Below are 17,342 nucleotides of genomic sequence, written 5' to 3' on the forward strand. Positions count from 1 at the left end.
TTAGCAAGTTTGCAGACGACACTAAGATTGGTGGAGTAGCAGATAGTGAAGGGGACTGTCAGAGAATACAGCAGAATATAAATAGATTGGAGAGTTGGGCAGAGAAATGGCAGATGGAGTTCAATCAGGGCAAATGCGAGGTGATGCATTTTGGAAGATCCAATTCAAGAGTGAACTATACAGTAAATGGAAAAGTCCTGGGGAAAGTTGATGTCCAGAGAGATTTGGGTGTTCAGGTCCACTGTTCCCTGAAGGTGGCAACGCAGGTCAATAGAGTGGTCAAGAAGGCATACGGCATGCTTTCCTTCATCGGACGGGGTATTGAATACAAGAGTTGGCAGGTCATGTTACAGTTGGATAGGACTTTGGTTCAGCCACATTTGGAATACTGCGTGCAGTTCTGGTCGCCACATTACCAAAAGGATGTGGATGCTTTGGAGAGGGTGCAGAGGAGGTTCACCAGGATGTTGCCTGGTATGGAGGGCGCTAGCTATGAAGAGAGGTTGAGTAGATTAGGATTATTTTCATTAGAAAGACGGAGGTTGAGGGGGGACCTGATTGAGGTGTACAAAATCATGAGAGGTATAGACAGGGTGGATAGCAAGAGGCTTTTTCCCAGAGTGGGGGATTCAATTACTAGAGGACACGAGTTCAAAGTGAAAGGGGAAAAGTTTAGGGGGGATATGCGTGGAACGTTCTTTACGCAGAGGGTGGTGGGTGCCTGGAACGCGTTGCCAGCGGAGGTGGTAGATGCGGGCACGATGGCGTCTTTTAAGATGTATCTAGACAGATACATGAATGGGCAGGAAGAAAAGAGATACAGACCCTTAGAAAATAGGCGGCATGTTTAGATAGAGGATCTGGATCGGCGCAGGCTTGGAGGGCCGAAGGGCCTGTTCCTGTGCTGTAATTTTCTTTGTCCTTTGTTCTTTTGTTCTTTGTCTCTTTTCTCTCTCAATCCAGTTTTCTTCCCTTTTTCTTTCTCTTTCTGTACCTGATCTGATGTTGAATTCACCCACTCAAAATCTGGTTAATCTGATTCATCAAACTAGTTGCATGCCCTGTTCATTCAGGTTCCAGACGCCCGGTTTCCCTTGCTGCAACATTATTAGTTTGCACTTTCACTAACTTGCTACACAAAAAAATTAAAAACCTAAACCTGCAAGGGCTGGTCTAACTAATGGCAGATGCTGTTAGATTCCCTCCTGCAGCAAAAGCCCAATGCTTTTTCTTCATAATTTTTGTCCACAGTGCTGAAAATAACTATGGTCCATTTGACATTCTGAAGATTTGAGAAGCTTTGGTAGGCTGGAACATTTAGGAACAAAAAGGAGATCCTAAATTGAGTAATGGGTCTGAGTGTGATAAATAGCATTATAATGTTGTCTATGATGGAAGTACACACAGGCTTTGGAGTCAGACAGATCATGCTGGAGAGAATTCATATCTTTATTCCAGAATAATTGTTACAGGATTATGAAAATTTATCTTGCAATTTATATTTTGGTTTCAGTTTGATTTGTTGCCACTTCCAGGGAATAAATCTGGTATAGTGACATAGTGACTTCCACACATTTGAGTTCATAAAAATTAATTATGCTCAAAGCAGCTATTCAAAAACATAAAACCAATTGCACAGTCAAGCATACGGACAGATTGTTACGTGGCTAGATGGATAAAAAAGATTAATAAAACCAAATAAGTATAGATATAATGGCCAGAAACCAGTTTACTTTTTACTTAAGTATTTTTAAATGTTGACAAATCGGAGCCATCGTCAGCATGTATTAGTTATTAAAATCACTTTACAGAATCAATGTAATATTGCAGCTTTGTTTCCAGTTTCATTTGGAATGGTTGAACAACTTTCCATGGTTGATTTTTCATCTGCAGAGCCCTGCTATTTTTGTTTTGATTTACTGATGTACAATATTGTTTGATGTTTATAAAATTAGATCTAAAAATACAAATGTAATCATTGATTTTTTTTTGAAAAGGCAGTTTAATATTGTCATTTGTGTTGTCACCTGTCTCATGCCACACTCATTGGTCTTTTCAAATTGTAGGAACAGTGGAACAATAGGGAATTAAACTCTCCAGCTCCTTATTTAGTCACTACTTTTATCCACCATTCTCCCTGCCATCTGCCCTGAACAATGTTTATTTAATTTTCTGCTGTTTATCTCCTTGTTTACCTAATGCAATTAACTGGACTGGTTCTGATAGCTGCCACACGGCAAGTGATAGACCACAGAACATCAAGTTGGATATTAACATACAAATTCTTCAACATTTTAAATGTTATTTCAAAAATAATGTTCTAAATGTATTTATAAAATTTCATACATGCTCAAGAATTATTTATTAATTGTGCATTAGTATTTTTTGTTCACTCATGGGATGTGGGCATCGCTGGCCAGGCCAGCATTTATTGCCAATCCCTAATTGCCCTTGAGAAGGCGGTGGTGAGCTGCCTTCTTGAACCGCTGCAGTCCATGTGGGGTAGGTACACCCACAGTGCTGTTAGGAAGGGAGTTCCAGGACTTTGACCCAGCGACAGTGAAGGAACGGCGATATAGTTCCAAGTCAGGATGGTGTGTGACTTGGAGGGGAACTTGCAGGTGGTGGTGTTCCCATGCATTTGCTGCCCTTGTCCTTCTAGTTGGTAGAGGTCATGGGTTTGGAAAGTGCTGTCTATGGATCCTTGGTGCATTGCTGCAGTGCATCTTGTAGATGATACACACTGCAGCCACTGTGCGCCGGTGGTGGAGGGAGTGAATGTAGATGGGGTGCCAGTCAAGTGGGCTGCTTTGTCTTGGATGGTGTTGAGCTTCTTGAGTGTTGGAGCTGCACCCATCCAGGCAATGGATCAATCCATGTTGAATTCCATTACTTAAGCAGTCACATCTCTGCAAAATCAATATTTCCTCTTTTCAACGTCCTTTCCCTCTTCGAAGGTGCTGATTTATGCTAGGATATAGGATTTCGCTGGCATCTCTCAAGTAGCTGCTGGTGATGCGTAAGCTGGAATGGTAAATGTCAGCATGCAATTTTGACTGCAGATGGTATTTCATTCACGACTCATTTTGTTCTACCCCTACGTTCACATGTAATCATTTACCAGAAGGGGCCACTTGACTTAGATGAATTAACGCAGGACAGATGCCTTCGACAGATCATAGATTTAATAATGGGCCAGATTTAGGTAACCGCCTAACTGTGCATGAACATTTATCTAATAGTGAGTGAGAATAGGGATTTATTTATTTATTTAGAGATACAGCACTGAAACAGGCCCTTTGGCCCACCGAGTCTGTGCCGATCAACAACCACCCATTTATACTAACCCTACAGTAATCCCATATTCCCTAATTCCATATTCCCTATCACCTACCTACACTAGGGGCAATTTGCAACGGCCAGTTTACCTATCACCTGCAAGTCTTTGGCTGTGGGAGGAAACCGGAGCACCCGGCGAAAACCCACGCGGTCACAGGGAGAACTTGCAAACTCCGCGCAGGCAGTACCCAGAATCGAACCCGGGTCCCTGGAGCTGTGAGGCTGCAGTGCCGCCCATAGGAGGGAGAGCTAGTGGTAGAGAAAGGAGGAGGGAAAAAAAGCCCTTACGAACAATTCACTACTTCTGGGAGATTCCACAGGTTCATTGTTCCTTTCTGGGCCTCCAAGGTTGAGTGGCAAATCAGGGCCATAAATCACTCCATTAAGAGGGTCCTTACGACATGAATTACCATCCGTAAATGGCTGTGGCAAGATTAATTTGCATTATCTGTGTAAATCCAGCAAGTTCATGATACACAATTAATTTCAAAGGGGAGGCTTATGGTGTGTGGATGCAATTTTCTTGAGACTTTATGGAGCGGTGCAAACCCACCCAGCAATTTGTGGAGAATCGGATCTCATGGCATATTTCTTCTTTGTAAATTGCTGAATGTTTTTACAAACTTGTAATGGCAAGTACTGTTAATCACCATTATTTTTCCAGCAATTTCAGGGCCATAATCTGGGATTCTCTCTGGCTATATTGCCGATAATTTATTCCAAATGCTATTTGTACTAAGACAGAAATATAAGCTGTTTACCCCCTTTTTGATGCCATTATCCTTATATTTTTTTTTACCTGGACATTAGTTATTTCACCTCCTTAAGTCAACGAGACTAATTAAATTGTTCAGTTAGTTTTAGGAATACTTTTAATTCCTTTCAACCAAATGTACTTAAAATTGTTTTCCTGTTTGCATTGCTTGTCAGAAAGAAGACCAAATATAAAATTGCTCAGATGTAGTCCATTTTTCATTTTAGTTCCCTCTATCATAATCCAAGATATCTACAAAATCAATACTCTCCTTTTTATGTAGTATTGAGCTAATCACTCATGCTTTCTTCGGCCACAGATAGCACTGAAAGCAACTCGAATGCAGTGCAATATATCTTAGTATATTTGGAAAAATGTGCAATGTGAATGAATTGTTGTCATTCAGCATTTAGGAAAGAAATGTTATAATGGACTTTGGCATCTTGATAATTACTTTGTCTATTTTGCCACCAGAGTGCACTGTTGTTTTCTGTTGGCTATTGATTTGTGTTGGAACACCGTTATGCATCATGAGTTGGTAGCATGAATAAGCATCTCGAGCAATAATTAATGGCAATATAAAATCTGGTTTTGAAACATGGCGAGCATGGCATCATTGTAGGAGTGACATTTATGATCAGTATGAAAATTATTTAAACCTGTGGAGCTGTATTCACTTTTAAGAGACATGGCATCAAATGGATTAAACATTTGAAGTAAAATGGATAATTGACAATTACAATGAGTGATACTTGGTAAGTCTTCATGCACTGTAGTACAACTTAATATACTTTAGAATTGTAGTATAATACTCTTGCAAACTATACTTGAAAGGAAAAATAAAATTCCTGCAGTGAAATTCCGAAATTTCTTGCTTTCACTGAGATGTATGTTTCGAAAATAAGTTAGATTTTCCCCAATTATTGCAAATGAGTGGTTAATAAGGGCATCATTGTTCATTTCAGCTCACTATTGAAATGGTTTGTTGTTGTATTTCCAGGGTAGACATTTGAATATTTCTGATTTTGGTTGCAGAATTCTTGTCACAGTTCTGCATTTTATTCATGTAAAGTGAAAATCAGGACAACAAAGCAATACTGGGAAACACCTGTCAATAATACTACGATTGTCAGTTTTAGAAGTTGTACAGATAGACGAGGGCTGAGTGGTGCAATGGTTAGATCCTGACATATCAACATCAACAACTTTGAATCCAGTTCCAATTGATCGGTTGATAGTCTACTCCCTGCAGTATAAGGGTCTGAAAGGGTTAATGCTTGGGGCAGTGAGAGTAACACCTACTGTGATCTAAGACAAAAACAAGAAATGCTGGAATCACTCAGCAGGTCTGGCAGCATCTGTGGAAAGAGAAGCAGAGTTAACGTTTCGGGTCAGCGACCCTTCTTCGGAACTGGTGATCTGAGAGATTACTTGTGTAATCGGTTTGAGAGAAGCAAGAAACATCATGAGTAGCAGAAGCTCGACAGCCTTATGGAAAGTGTATATAGTCCATGTAGATAAAATAAATGAGTTACTGTTTAGATTTATAATGACTCAGTGATCTCTGAAAGCCAAGCTCAACCAAGTGTCTGAAATGCTAGCAACAATATACAGCATGGTGGCAATGTTGAACACACCCAAAAGATTTTGAGAAGCCGAGCTTGGTACGGTCACGCCAAAAGATGGCAAATCTCATAGAGAGACTGCGAAGAGCGCCTGAGCTGCTCCTTTAGACGGTGAAAAGATACAGATTCGGAGTCAGCCACACAGGCATTCAGGCTGCACCACAGAAGTGTAGTGGTCTGAGAAAAAACCAAGCCCAGTGATCATAGGCATCAAGTCACAGAATTGAGCGGTCAGAGTTCGGGTGAGCAACTTTTAGAAAACGGTAGAAACATTGTCGAATGGCATACTGGGCAGGCAAAATGGGGAAAATCTGAATCCTCCCAAAGGGCAGATCCAAAGTCGGTGGCCATTACTCAAGACAGTGAGGGTGAAGCGCAGGAAACTTCTGAAAAATGTGGGAACTCTTCCATTGTGAGAACTAAAATTTATAAAAGAAAACAACCTACATAGTTTAGGAAGGATATGGATGTAAAATATATGATGCCAGAAAGGTTTGAGAATTTGTAAGGACCTAACTAGATTCAGAATTGGTCTCTGTGGAGGCGAAGATTTTTAAGATACAGAATAGCTTCTCATCTGCTTTGCAAATCTGAAGCTGAACACTTTGATGCCCTGCCTTGCATCACATCATCAGCTATTACACCTGTTGAGTCCAGAAATTGGGTGAATCTGTGGATGCTTTCATTAATGACTTGTAGGCTGGCTGAAGGATGAGAGTATGGAGACCTGAAGACAGAATTGATAGATCATATTGTTGTGGGTATTGCGGATGAATCTTATCAGATTTATTACAGTCTAAAGAAGACCTCACCCTGGAGAAGGCGATATAGATTGTCAGACAGAGGTCCGTAAGCAGAACAGAGCAATCCTGAGAGGGGAAGAGAAACCTTGGGTCAGGAAAACTCCGATGACCATACAGTTCTTGAAGCCAGGATGGCAGAACAGTCTGCAAACATGAAGGTACACTCGGGAGGGAAGGTGCAAGATGGTATGAAACCCTGCTGGTACTGTGGTACATAATACCAATTTTAAATTAGACATTGGAGCAAGTGTCACAGTTTTGTCAGAGAAAGAACCATGGTTATCAACACATTGCTTGCAACCAACAGACACTCAGTTACTTGGTCCAGGAGGGATTGAACTGAAAGTGAAGGGAAAGCTACAGGCAACACTCCAGTACAAGGGAAATCTGAAACAAAAACAAGAAATGCTGGAATCACTCAGCAGGTCTGGCAGCATCTGTGGAAAGAGAAGCAGAGTTAACGTTTCGGGTCAGTGACCCTTCCGAAGGGTCACTGACCCGAAACGTTAACTCTGCTTCTCTTTCCACAGATGCTGCCAGACCTGCTGAGTGATTCCAGCATTTCTTGTTTTTGTTTCAGATTTCCAGCATCCGCAGTATTTTGCTTTTATACAAGGGAAAGCTGATATTGGAAACACTATGTTCTACAGAATCAAGAATTTTCTCTTTTGAGCAGAAGAATGTGTTTAGATCTCCATCTTATCAAAAAAGTGGATGAAATCAAGCAACAAGAATCCAAGAGCCACTTTCCAACAGACTTTCCGAAACATTTCGATCTAGGAAGACTTGCGTCCGAATACAGCATTACGTTGAGAGAAGATGCTAAACCGGTATGTATCTTTACACCGAGGAAGATACCACACCCATTGATGAAGCAAGTCCAAATTCAGCTAGAAGAGATGACTAGGATGGGAATCATTTCTCCTGTCACAAAACTGACAGGATGGTGTTTAGGAATGGTTCCAGTTCCTAAACTAAATAGTACTCTATACATCTGTGTAGACCTAACATAAACTTAATAAGGTGGTCGCTTGGGAAACTCATCCAATGTCCTCAATAGATGAAAGCTTGGCAAAGTTATCCAAGAGTATTATGTTCACAAAACTTGAGGCGAACAGTGGCTTTTGGCAAGTTCCGTTGGATAAGAAGTCAAGGCTATTGACAAACTTTATTAAAAGCAAAATACTGCGGATGCTGGAAATCTGAAATAAAAACCAGAAATGCTGGAACCACTCAGCAGGTCTGGCAGCATCTGTGGAAAGGGTCACTGACCCGAAACGTTAACTCTGCTTCTCTTTCCACAGACAAACTTTATTACTCCGTTTGGAAGATTTTGTTTTAATTGTTTACCATTTGATATAACATCAGCACTGGAAATATTCCAAAGAACTATGTTGAACATTCTGCAAGCCCTTAAAGGAGTAATATGCCATATGGACGACATCTTAGTCCATGGTGAATCCATTGAAGCCCATGACCTGAGGGTTAGAGCGGTTTTGAATTGTCTACAAGAAGACAGCCTGACACTTTATGAAAAGTGTGAATTCTCAAACTTCTATTCGTTTCTTGGGACACATTGCTAGGAGCAAGAGCATAATGGCAGACCTGCAAAAGACAATAGCTATTAGTGAATTTACAATTCCTACTTCTGTCCAAGATCTTCAGTGATTCCTTGGCATGGTTAATCAGTTGGCAAGATTTTTGCCCATCGAGTGCAAGTTACTGATCCCTTAAGACAACTCTGAAAGAAAGATCAAGCAGGTGTTGGAATGCACATCAAGAGCAGGCATTTCGAAGGAACAAGGAAATGCTGATTTCACCAGACATCTTAGCGCATTATAACCCTTCACTGCCGACTACAATGGCACTAGGCACCTTATCTACATAGCTCGGGGCAGTTCTTTTTCAAGAACAGCCAGATGGATGTAGAAGACCGATCTATTTTATGTATCTCGAGCATTATCTGAGACCGAGACGAGGTACGCTGTCAGAGAGAAAAAAAGCACTCAGTTATGTGGGCTTGTGAAAAATTCTCATATTATTGGCTTAAAAGTTGTTAGAGACAGACCACAAACCCTTAGTTGCCTTACTGGATGAAAAGGAACTCACTGGAATGCCTCCAAGAATTCAGAGATTCCGGTTGAGGCTAATGAGATCCATGTACAAGACGGTGTATGTACAAGGCAAGATGCAAACTTCTGCAGACGCTTTATCCAGAGCTACTGTTGACCATCCTACAGAACAGCATGTTAACTTAGTCAACAAGATTGAGTCGTACTCGCAGTACACTGCATTGCAATGGTTGGCAAGTTCACAAAAGCTCCAAGAAATTCATCATGCTCAGAAGCATGCCAATATTGCATGCAAGATTGGCCACAGCAATGTCCCAGTGGTAAGGTGATGAAAATTTTCTTCGAGCCCAGCAGGCACTTCACTATTGTGGATGACTTGCTGATGTATAATGACAAGCTAGTGATTCCGGGCATACTCTGGACAGATATCTTGGAATGAATACATCAGGGCCACATGGGTATAACAAAATGCAGAGCTCTGGCTCAGTCTTCCGTTTAGTGGCCAGGGATATCCAGAGATATAGAACAGATGATCTCTAATTGCCAGGTATGCACAGACCAGACCAGAGGGAACCCCTTATATCGACACCATTTCCAACCAGACTGTAGGAACATCTAGGGATGGATCTATTTTCCTTTCATGGGAAATCCTGACTGTTTGTTTTTCAAGATGGATTGAAGTGAAAAGGTTGTATACAATGACTACTGAATCTGTCATTCGAGCTTTACAGGAGATCTTTGCAACACGTGGCATTCCTGACAACTTTGTGTCAGATAATGGACCACAATTTGCAAATGAATACTTCACACAATTTACGGGAAAATGTGGATTTGTACATCTCAAGTTTCCCGACATATCCTCAATCTAATGGTGAAGTTGAAAGAGGAGTCGGACCTATTATTATAGGGTTGAAGATAAACAAAGATGTTCAAACTGCACTCGTCAACTACAGATCTACTCCATTGTTGTGTGGATTAGCACCATCCAAGCTGTTTATGGGGAAGAAGCTCAAAACTCAACTTCCTATCTATCCCAAAAAACGATGTCCAGGGTTAGAAGTCCATGATTATTGGAGAGCTCAAGACCGAGAATTCTTACAAGAAACAACAAGCTCAGAATCACAATTGGAGATATCATACCAGAAACCTACCCAAGTTGATGGAAAGACAAAAGGTATGGATATGAGACCAAGGCAGAGAAGGAGTAATTATCCAGAGAGATGAAAATCATCAGCATCTTAGTACATATTCCAGTAGGTACAATGAGATGAAATAGGAGAAACCTTATTCCTCTTCCTCAAAGATGTTAATCAGTCATATATTTTGGACAAACCAAATGTTGATGCTGAAGTTCAGAGAAAACCAGATACTGCTAACCTCAATGAAAGCCATCCAAGTCAATAACCAAGAGTTCAGAAAAAGACTACTGATCTTCCGAGTCCAACAAGAACATAAGGAAAGAGTCGTGAAGCCTCCTGATGGATTGAATCTGTGATGTCAGAGACTTGGGGGAGGTGGGGTAGTATGTAAAGTAAAAATGTTTGTGTGTGTGACAAAGCCTTGGGGAGATGTGTAAGAGTCTGAAAGGGTTAATGTTCGGGGCAGTGAGAGTAACACCTCCCACAGTAGTGACAACATAAGAGATCACGTGTAATAGGCTTGAGAGAAGCAAGAAGCATCGTGAGTAGCAGAAGCTGGACAGGCTTCTGGAAAATGTATATTGTCCACGTAGATATAATAAATGAGTTACTGTTTAGATTTACAACAACTCAGATCTCTCTAAACCAAGCTCAACCTAGCATCTGAAATGCTAGCAACAATATACCATGCTCTCTGCTGGGAAAATGCTGCTGCATTCACCAGCACCAACGTCCTCACCTTGAATACTAATTTCAAACGCCCAAAACATTATTGTCAGATACCATGTCTTGTTAGATGCCACACAATCATAAAATGTGTAATTAATTCAACTGACAGCACACTTTGCTTACTTAATAATTGGTATTTATGATCATTGAAGCGACATAGCATCATCTTGGTAACAAAATAATGCATTGCATGGTGTACAGCCCTGTCTTCATAAAATCATTTATATGATTTACCATGAGCAATGCCATGGGAAATTAGCTTAATGTATGGCTGTGTGTGTGTCCTATTTGTCAGTGCCATTTTGGTGTTACATTGTTGAATTCACTCCGATTATCTATTCCTGAAAGAGCAACTAGAATTTTGTAATAATATGTCGAGAAAAGGCTATTAATTGAAGAGCAGAAAGTGAACCAGTTGAATCACTCAATTTTTTTCACCTAAATCATTTTGGCCACCATATTGTTCCTTAAGAATTGTAGCCATTTTCTTTAACATAAGTGCAATAATAATACAATGTATTATTACTCATCGATTCCCTGTAAGCTGTTCCATGAGAGGCTTACTCCTGCTTTGGTATTTGGACCCACAATTTCAACTCGCAGGAATGTAAAAATATACTTGACTGGAAAAATCAATAGGAAACCAATCTGACCAATCGTAGTTTTTAGTAAATAGCATAGCTTATGATACCTTCTATTCCCAGGTCCTTATTCAGCTCGCTGTTGAATTTGCTGTTGCTGTTAACCTCCATTGACTTCTTTGGCAGTCTTTTCATACCAATGCTAATGACTGCAAAAGAATTCTGCAAATGGCCCACGTAATCTAAGTTGGCTTGTGACCCGACCAAATATTCAGTGAATTGGAGGGAAGTTCGTTATATTTGTATTGAAATAGGGAAATGTGACATAGATGTAGTTTGTACATCTTTTAACCTTTACTTTTAGGTATGCGATTATTTGTGATGGTGTCATTTTGTCCTTTGGCTGCAGTATATGATCTTTCAAATTGTTGTGTAACTGTGGGTTTAGGCATGAAACTTTGCCAAACATTACCCAATATAATCTGTTCCGTAACAGTAGCATACATGATTGTGTTCAGTGTAACTGTAATTCATCTAAAGTTATGTATGTATTTCTATAATATTTAGTAATATAACCAAAATGTTATTAATTGAATTATACCATTTACATATAATATTTTGACGTATAATACAAATCTGATTATCTGACTTACTGTGAGCAATGGCACAGGATATTTCTAGTTCAAAGAACCAAAATGTTTAGATGTAAGCTCTAGGTATTGATAATACATTAGACCAGACTCACTAACAGATGGCTGCCTTGCTTGGTTTAATGGGTGAGCTTCAAGGTTGCTTGAAGGTTCCTTTGATTAAGAATAAAATTAACAAGGAAAGAAAAGAGAAGTTTACTATCCTGTACAAAAGTTAGAAGTTCTGTACTCAATCTGTAAGCAAATATGTTTTAGGAGATCATTTAACAGTTTAGCTGGTACTTATAAGAATTAAAGCATAGATTATGCAATCAGTTTTTATTTATTCTTCAGACATGGGTGACACTGGCAAGTCTGCAATCATTACTTATTCCCACTTGACTTGAGAAGGTATTGGTGGGTCACATTGAACTGTTGCACACTGAATTCTGTATATAAAAACCCCTCCAGAACTGAAGAAAGTTCCAGTAATTTTTTTCAGATCTGTACAAAGTGAACAACTTGAACCATATGGTTTTAAAATATTACCTAAATACTTGTTTTTTCCTGCTACCAATCATTTGTTCTCTTGAATGTGTTTTTGGATTATTTGACTTGGAAAGTTAAATGGTGATAAACTGACAGTGATGTAAACTATTTCAAATGTTACTTTATTAAAATTGAAATATGAAGTGACGTCTAAAATATGGTTTTATCATAGTTCCCTGAATATCACTATTAGGAACTGGTTAAATATCTTCAAATTTTCCCAATTACCATGGTTTGCATATTATACTTGCTTATAAAACCTCCAGTATTAGGCCATAGTGAGTTTTTCTAAGGGATGAATAAGCATTGCTGTACTGCAACATTTGGCGCTCTAAATAAGTGTGTTGAAAAATAATAGGATATTGGTTTGCATCTGTAATTCTTCACAAAATCTTATTCAATGTGGTAGAAAATGCCTCCATTTAGGACTGACAGCCCGAGATCCAAATAATAAATTCTACTGAGTACTGATATTGCACATTGCTGTTTAAACATGTCTATAAATATATTTTTTGAGAGCAAATATTGCGAATGTTGGAAATCTGAAATAAAAACACAAAATGCTGGAAATATTCAGATCTGGCAGCAGAGAGAAACAGAAACAACATTTCAGGTTGATGACTTCACTTTTGTATTGACTTAATTTGAGGCAAATGTTAAGCTATAGAATATTTACCATTGCAATCAATCATAAGTTTTGAACAATGTAATAAGAATGAATCTTTGATATGAACTGAACAATAGATTTTATTTCCAAGTTAATAACTTCTGTCTGCAAACCAAAATGTTACTTGAACTCTGTTTAATTCAGTGTTTTAACCTCATTGAATGAATTGGACATTGTTAGTGGAGGATAAAGCAGAAATTCAATGCAACGATTAGAAAGAAAGTAAAAGCAAAATACTGCAGATAGATGCTGGAAATCTGAAATAAAAACAAGAAATGCTGGAAATACTCAGCAGGTCTGGCAGCATCTGTGGAGAGAGAAGCAGAGTTAACGTTTCAGGTCAGTGACCCTTCATCAGAACTGGCAGAGGCTAGAAATGTAATAGGTTTTAAGCAAGTAAAGTGGGGGCGTGGTAAGAGATAACAAAAGAGAAGGTGTTGATAGGATAATGTCACAGAGAATAATTGACCAGAGGTCATGGAGTAAAAGCAAACTGTATGTTAATGGTGTGGTGAAAGACAAAGCGTTAGTGCAGAGAGGGTGTTAATTGACAGAAAACTGAACAGCCTGGCCCCAAGCACAAACATGAAAAAAACAGTGGGTAGGCACAGTAGAAACAAACTAAACAAACAAAAATAAACACGCAAAAAAAAAAAAATAAAATAAAAAGGGGGGCCTGACATGCTTTGAAATTATTGAACTCCATGTTCATTCCGGTAGGCTGCAGCGTGCCTAATCAGTAAACGAGGTGCTATTCCTCGAGCTTGCATTGATGTTCACTGGAACACTGCAGCAATCCCAGGGCAGAGATGTGGGCATGAGAGCAGGAGGGAGTGTTGAAATGGCCAGCAACTGGAAGCTCGGGGTCATGCTTTTGGACTGAGCGGAGGCGTTCTGTAAAACGGTCACCCAGTCTGTGTTTGGTCTCCCCTGTGTAGAGGAGAGCACATTGTGAGCAGCGAATACAGTATACTAAATTGAAAGAAGTACAAGTAAATTGCTGTTTCACCTGAAAGGAGTGTTTGGGGCCTTGGATAGAGAAAGCTTTGACTTGTTCACTCAAAAAAAAAAATGCAACTTGATGCACAGAAACAAGAATCATTGTTTCATTTTATTTAGTGACATTTCTTCCTTTGCAGGATAATATTTACATGTATGGAGGAAAAATTGATACTGATAATGGAAATATCACAAATGAACTTTGGATCTTCAACATCCCCACTCTATCATGGACTAGAAAAACTCCAACTGTTCTGGCCCATGGCCAACAGTATGATGTGGAAGGACATTCTGCACACATCATTGAAATGGACAGTGGAGATGTCATCATGATCATCATTTTTGGATATTCTGCACTTTATGGTTACATAAACAGTGTGCAAGAATACAATATAAGTAAGTAATTTGTATATGTGTTTTGAATGCCTGAAATGTATTGTGAAAGCAATTCATCAGAAAGGGTCTGGGTGTTTAAGATGCTGTAAAACCTAACAGAGATAACAGGCAATGTCAGCAGGTTTTGCAGTAGTACTAATACCAAAATACTTGACATTTGCTATCATTAGTCCTCTGAAACTGACAGCAACTTCTTGAGTTTGCACATGTGCCATTAAGTGTGGAAATCCAGACGTTGCTGCCAGTGATTCTATGCTTCTCCAGAGGGTGTGCTGTTAAGGTCCCCCAGAATGCAATCAATTAGAAATTATTGAACTGACGACTCTTGTACTTTTAATCTTGCTATAAAAACCCTTGAAAAAAATTACACCTTGTTGAATGAGGTGTAACTGGCTTTTAAAAACATACTAAGTTCATGATTACTTCTAAACAATCTCACTGGCCCTGACAAAGTAATCTTTATATTTGCATGTCAAATTTCCCCATAAGTTTCACATTTTTTAAAAGTTTGATATTTTAGCCTCTACCTTTAATCCCTTGTGTATGTCCCAATCATATATTTTACCATTTGCAAAATTCAAAAATTAAAAGTAATGGGTTTTAGTGGTTTCTACTTCCTGATTTTCTGTCTGAGAGAATACTTCAATGTGATTGTCATCAAACAGGGTAAGCAGCCAATGTTGCTGGACACCTGGAGATTCCCTTGACTTGGTGCCAGACCCAAACTGCTGTTGGGAAAGGTGAAATCTGTGCCACAGAGATTGCCAGATCTTTGTGGGCATCTTTCTTTGAGGTCAGCAGCAAGCATAGTTGCTTCACTACTGACAGCAAAATCCAGCCCAACATAGTAACTGGGGGTCTTTTAGCAGTTTATCGAGTTAATGCCTTTAATTAATTTCTAACCAGTTCCTTTCTTTATTGCAAGCATTAGATATAATATCCCTCTGCAATTCTGTGCAGCAGAAGGGAAGCAGGTTTGTTTTGTTCACGTCTGACAGGAAGATCCTCCCACCATGTCTACATCACATTCCCTGTATAAGATGATTGATGAAAAATTCTTAGCATAATCACTGGGTGCAAAACTCATAAACAATGCCTTTATTTAAAAAAAAAGTCAGATTTTTAAAAAAATCACAAAACAGGGATTCCTTTGCTACTAAGTGAATGGGCTGCGTAAAGAGTCCCATGTTAGACTTCATTGAAGCATATTCATCTAAATGGAAGTTACAGTTGCTGAGCTCTGCACATGAGCCCTGCAATTAAGGCTTACCATAAAGAGGAAAAACACTGAGAACCTTTCATGTTTCAGTGTTACTGCACATCAAGAGCCTTGTGCTGGCAGTTATGCTTCAGTTCCCCAAATAGATATTTTCTACATCCATGTACTTATTTCTATGGATAGATAGATAACTCATCAGCTATAGTGTAATTGCAAATAACTTGAGGGAGTTTGTAAATGTGAGCTGCAGATGCATTATAAAGAATACTGTAGCATTATATGGATATAGTTAAGCACATTACAATCTGAGGTTGGTGTTATATTGCAGGTACAATCATAGAGAAATGGACCTAGGTTATTGTCAGCTGTGCATCATTCTCTGAGGGAGAACAGCTCTATGCAGGCTAAAAAGAGACTGAGCTTCTGCTTAGATTAAATTTTTGGAAAATACTACATCAAGTTTTTAAAGTTTGCTTTGCATATATATGCTGTAGATATGAAGGTAAAATAACTTGAATGTACTTTCTTGAAGGCAGTTTTATTTTACTCTCTATAGTTATGCCACACATTGTGTCAATACAAAACTGTTTTACTGCTTTACACTCATGCAAAATATGTAGTATAATTGCCTTCTCAAAGTGATAACTTGTTTGTTGAGTAGACTTCTTCAGCTGTCACCAATACACTTATTTTCTGGGCATCATAGCTTAACTCAAATATAAAACAGCTATCAGGGTCCTTTTTAATAGTTTCACTTCAGTTTTAGTCTTTGGTAAAAACCCAGTAATTGATTTGTTGAAAATATAAGGTAAACTTAAAGTATAGAATACAAAGGTAGGAGAGTTTGTGTTATACATACCAGAAAATATTTACTCATCTGCATTCAATCTTAAATGTTTTACAAACTGGTGTTGGATACGTAGAAGAAGGAACAGTTTCAACTAGCTGAACTGTTATCTGTTTGAATTCTAATTGAGTCAGTTTCTGCAACCAGTTGTCTTGACTGGGCTATGTATCGGGGTTGAGGGAAGACTAGTTGGCTCATCAAAGTTCATCTTTCAAGTAATGTAACTCTCTCCTGTCACCATCTAACATTATTTTGAATCAAGCCAACAATTTTGACTTCTAATCTGCCTGGGAGATGATTCCAAACATTCATCAGTCTTTAAATAAATAAAAACTTAAATTTATATAGCACCTTATCATATACAAGCATCTTGAATCATTTGAGACAATAAATTAATTTTGGATTAAGTGCAGTGACTATATTAATAGGCAAATAGAAGAACCATTCTCTGCCCGCATTGTAATAAGATGAATAGTTAATCTGTTTTTTTTTTTGCTGTACTTAAATGTTGGTCAAGACACTGGGAGAACTTGCTTTTCTTTGAATAGTGTTATGAGGGGTTGAAATTTGTGGGGCTCCCAGCGCTTGGGCTGAAAAGTGGGGAGGAACCCCGCTTCGACCTCTAGGAGTACCTGTTTTTTTTTCCACCCCCCCCCCCCCCCCCCCCCCCAAAACCCGGTGCGATCTAACAGTGCTCAGGTGATTAAGTGGCCGATGCTTTTAAGGACAGGGATCCCGCCTCCCAGAGCTGCCGGCGAAAAAGAGGGCCAGCAGCTCAGTAGTACTGGCAATTCCACTGGAAGTGGTGTCCGCTGCCAGTACTGCAAGAGGCTTGAACCCAGACCCAAGGTAAGTGACGCGGGGTCGCTGGGGCCAGACAGGCAGACATCAGCGAGGGGTTTGGGGGGGGGGTGGTGGGTGCAGAGAGGGTGAGCGTTTAGTTTTGGGTAAAGGGAGAGGGTTGACATATGTGGTGCTTTTCCCGGCAGGGGCC

General features: G+C 39.4%; 1 protein-coding gene across 5 annotated transcripts in view; it reads left to right on the plus strand.

Moving 5' to 3' along the window:
* atrnl1b (attractin-like 1b) overlaps positions 1 to 17,342 on the plus strand; it is a 1,082,183-nt gene that overhangs the window by 168,768 nt on the left and 896,073 nt on the right. For all 5 annotated transcript variants that reach the window (XM_068052965.1, XM_068052967.1, XM_068052968.1 and 2 more), the window contains exon 8: positions 14,027 to 14,282. In XM_068052965.1, the coding sequence (XP_067909066.1) occupies positions 14,027 to 14,282 (256 nt within the window). The remainder of the gene's footprint in view (positions 1 to 14,026; positions 14,283 to 17,342) is intronic.

The sequence above is a fragment of the Heterodontus francisci genome, chromosome 20 (assembly GCF_036365525.1).
Source record: "Heterodontus francisci isolate sHetFra1 chromosome 20, sHetFra1.hap1, whole genome shotgun sequence".
NCBI classification, from domain to species: Eukaryota; Metazoa; Chordata; class Chondrichthyes; order Heterodontiformes; family Heterodontidae; genus Heterodontus; species Heterodontus francisci.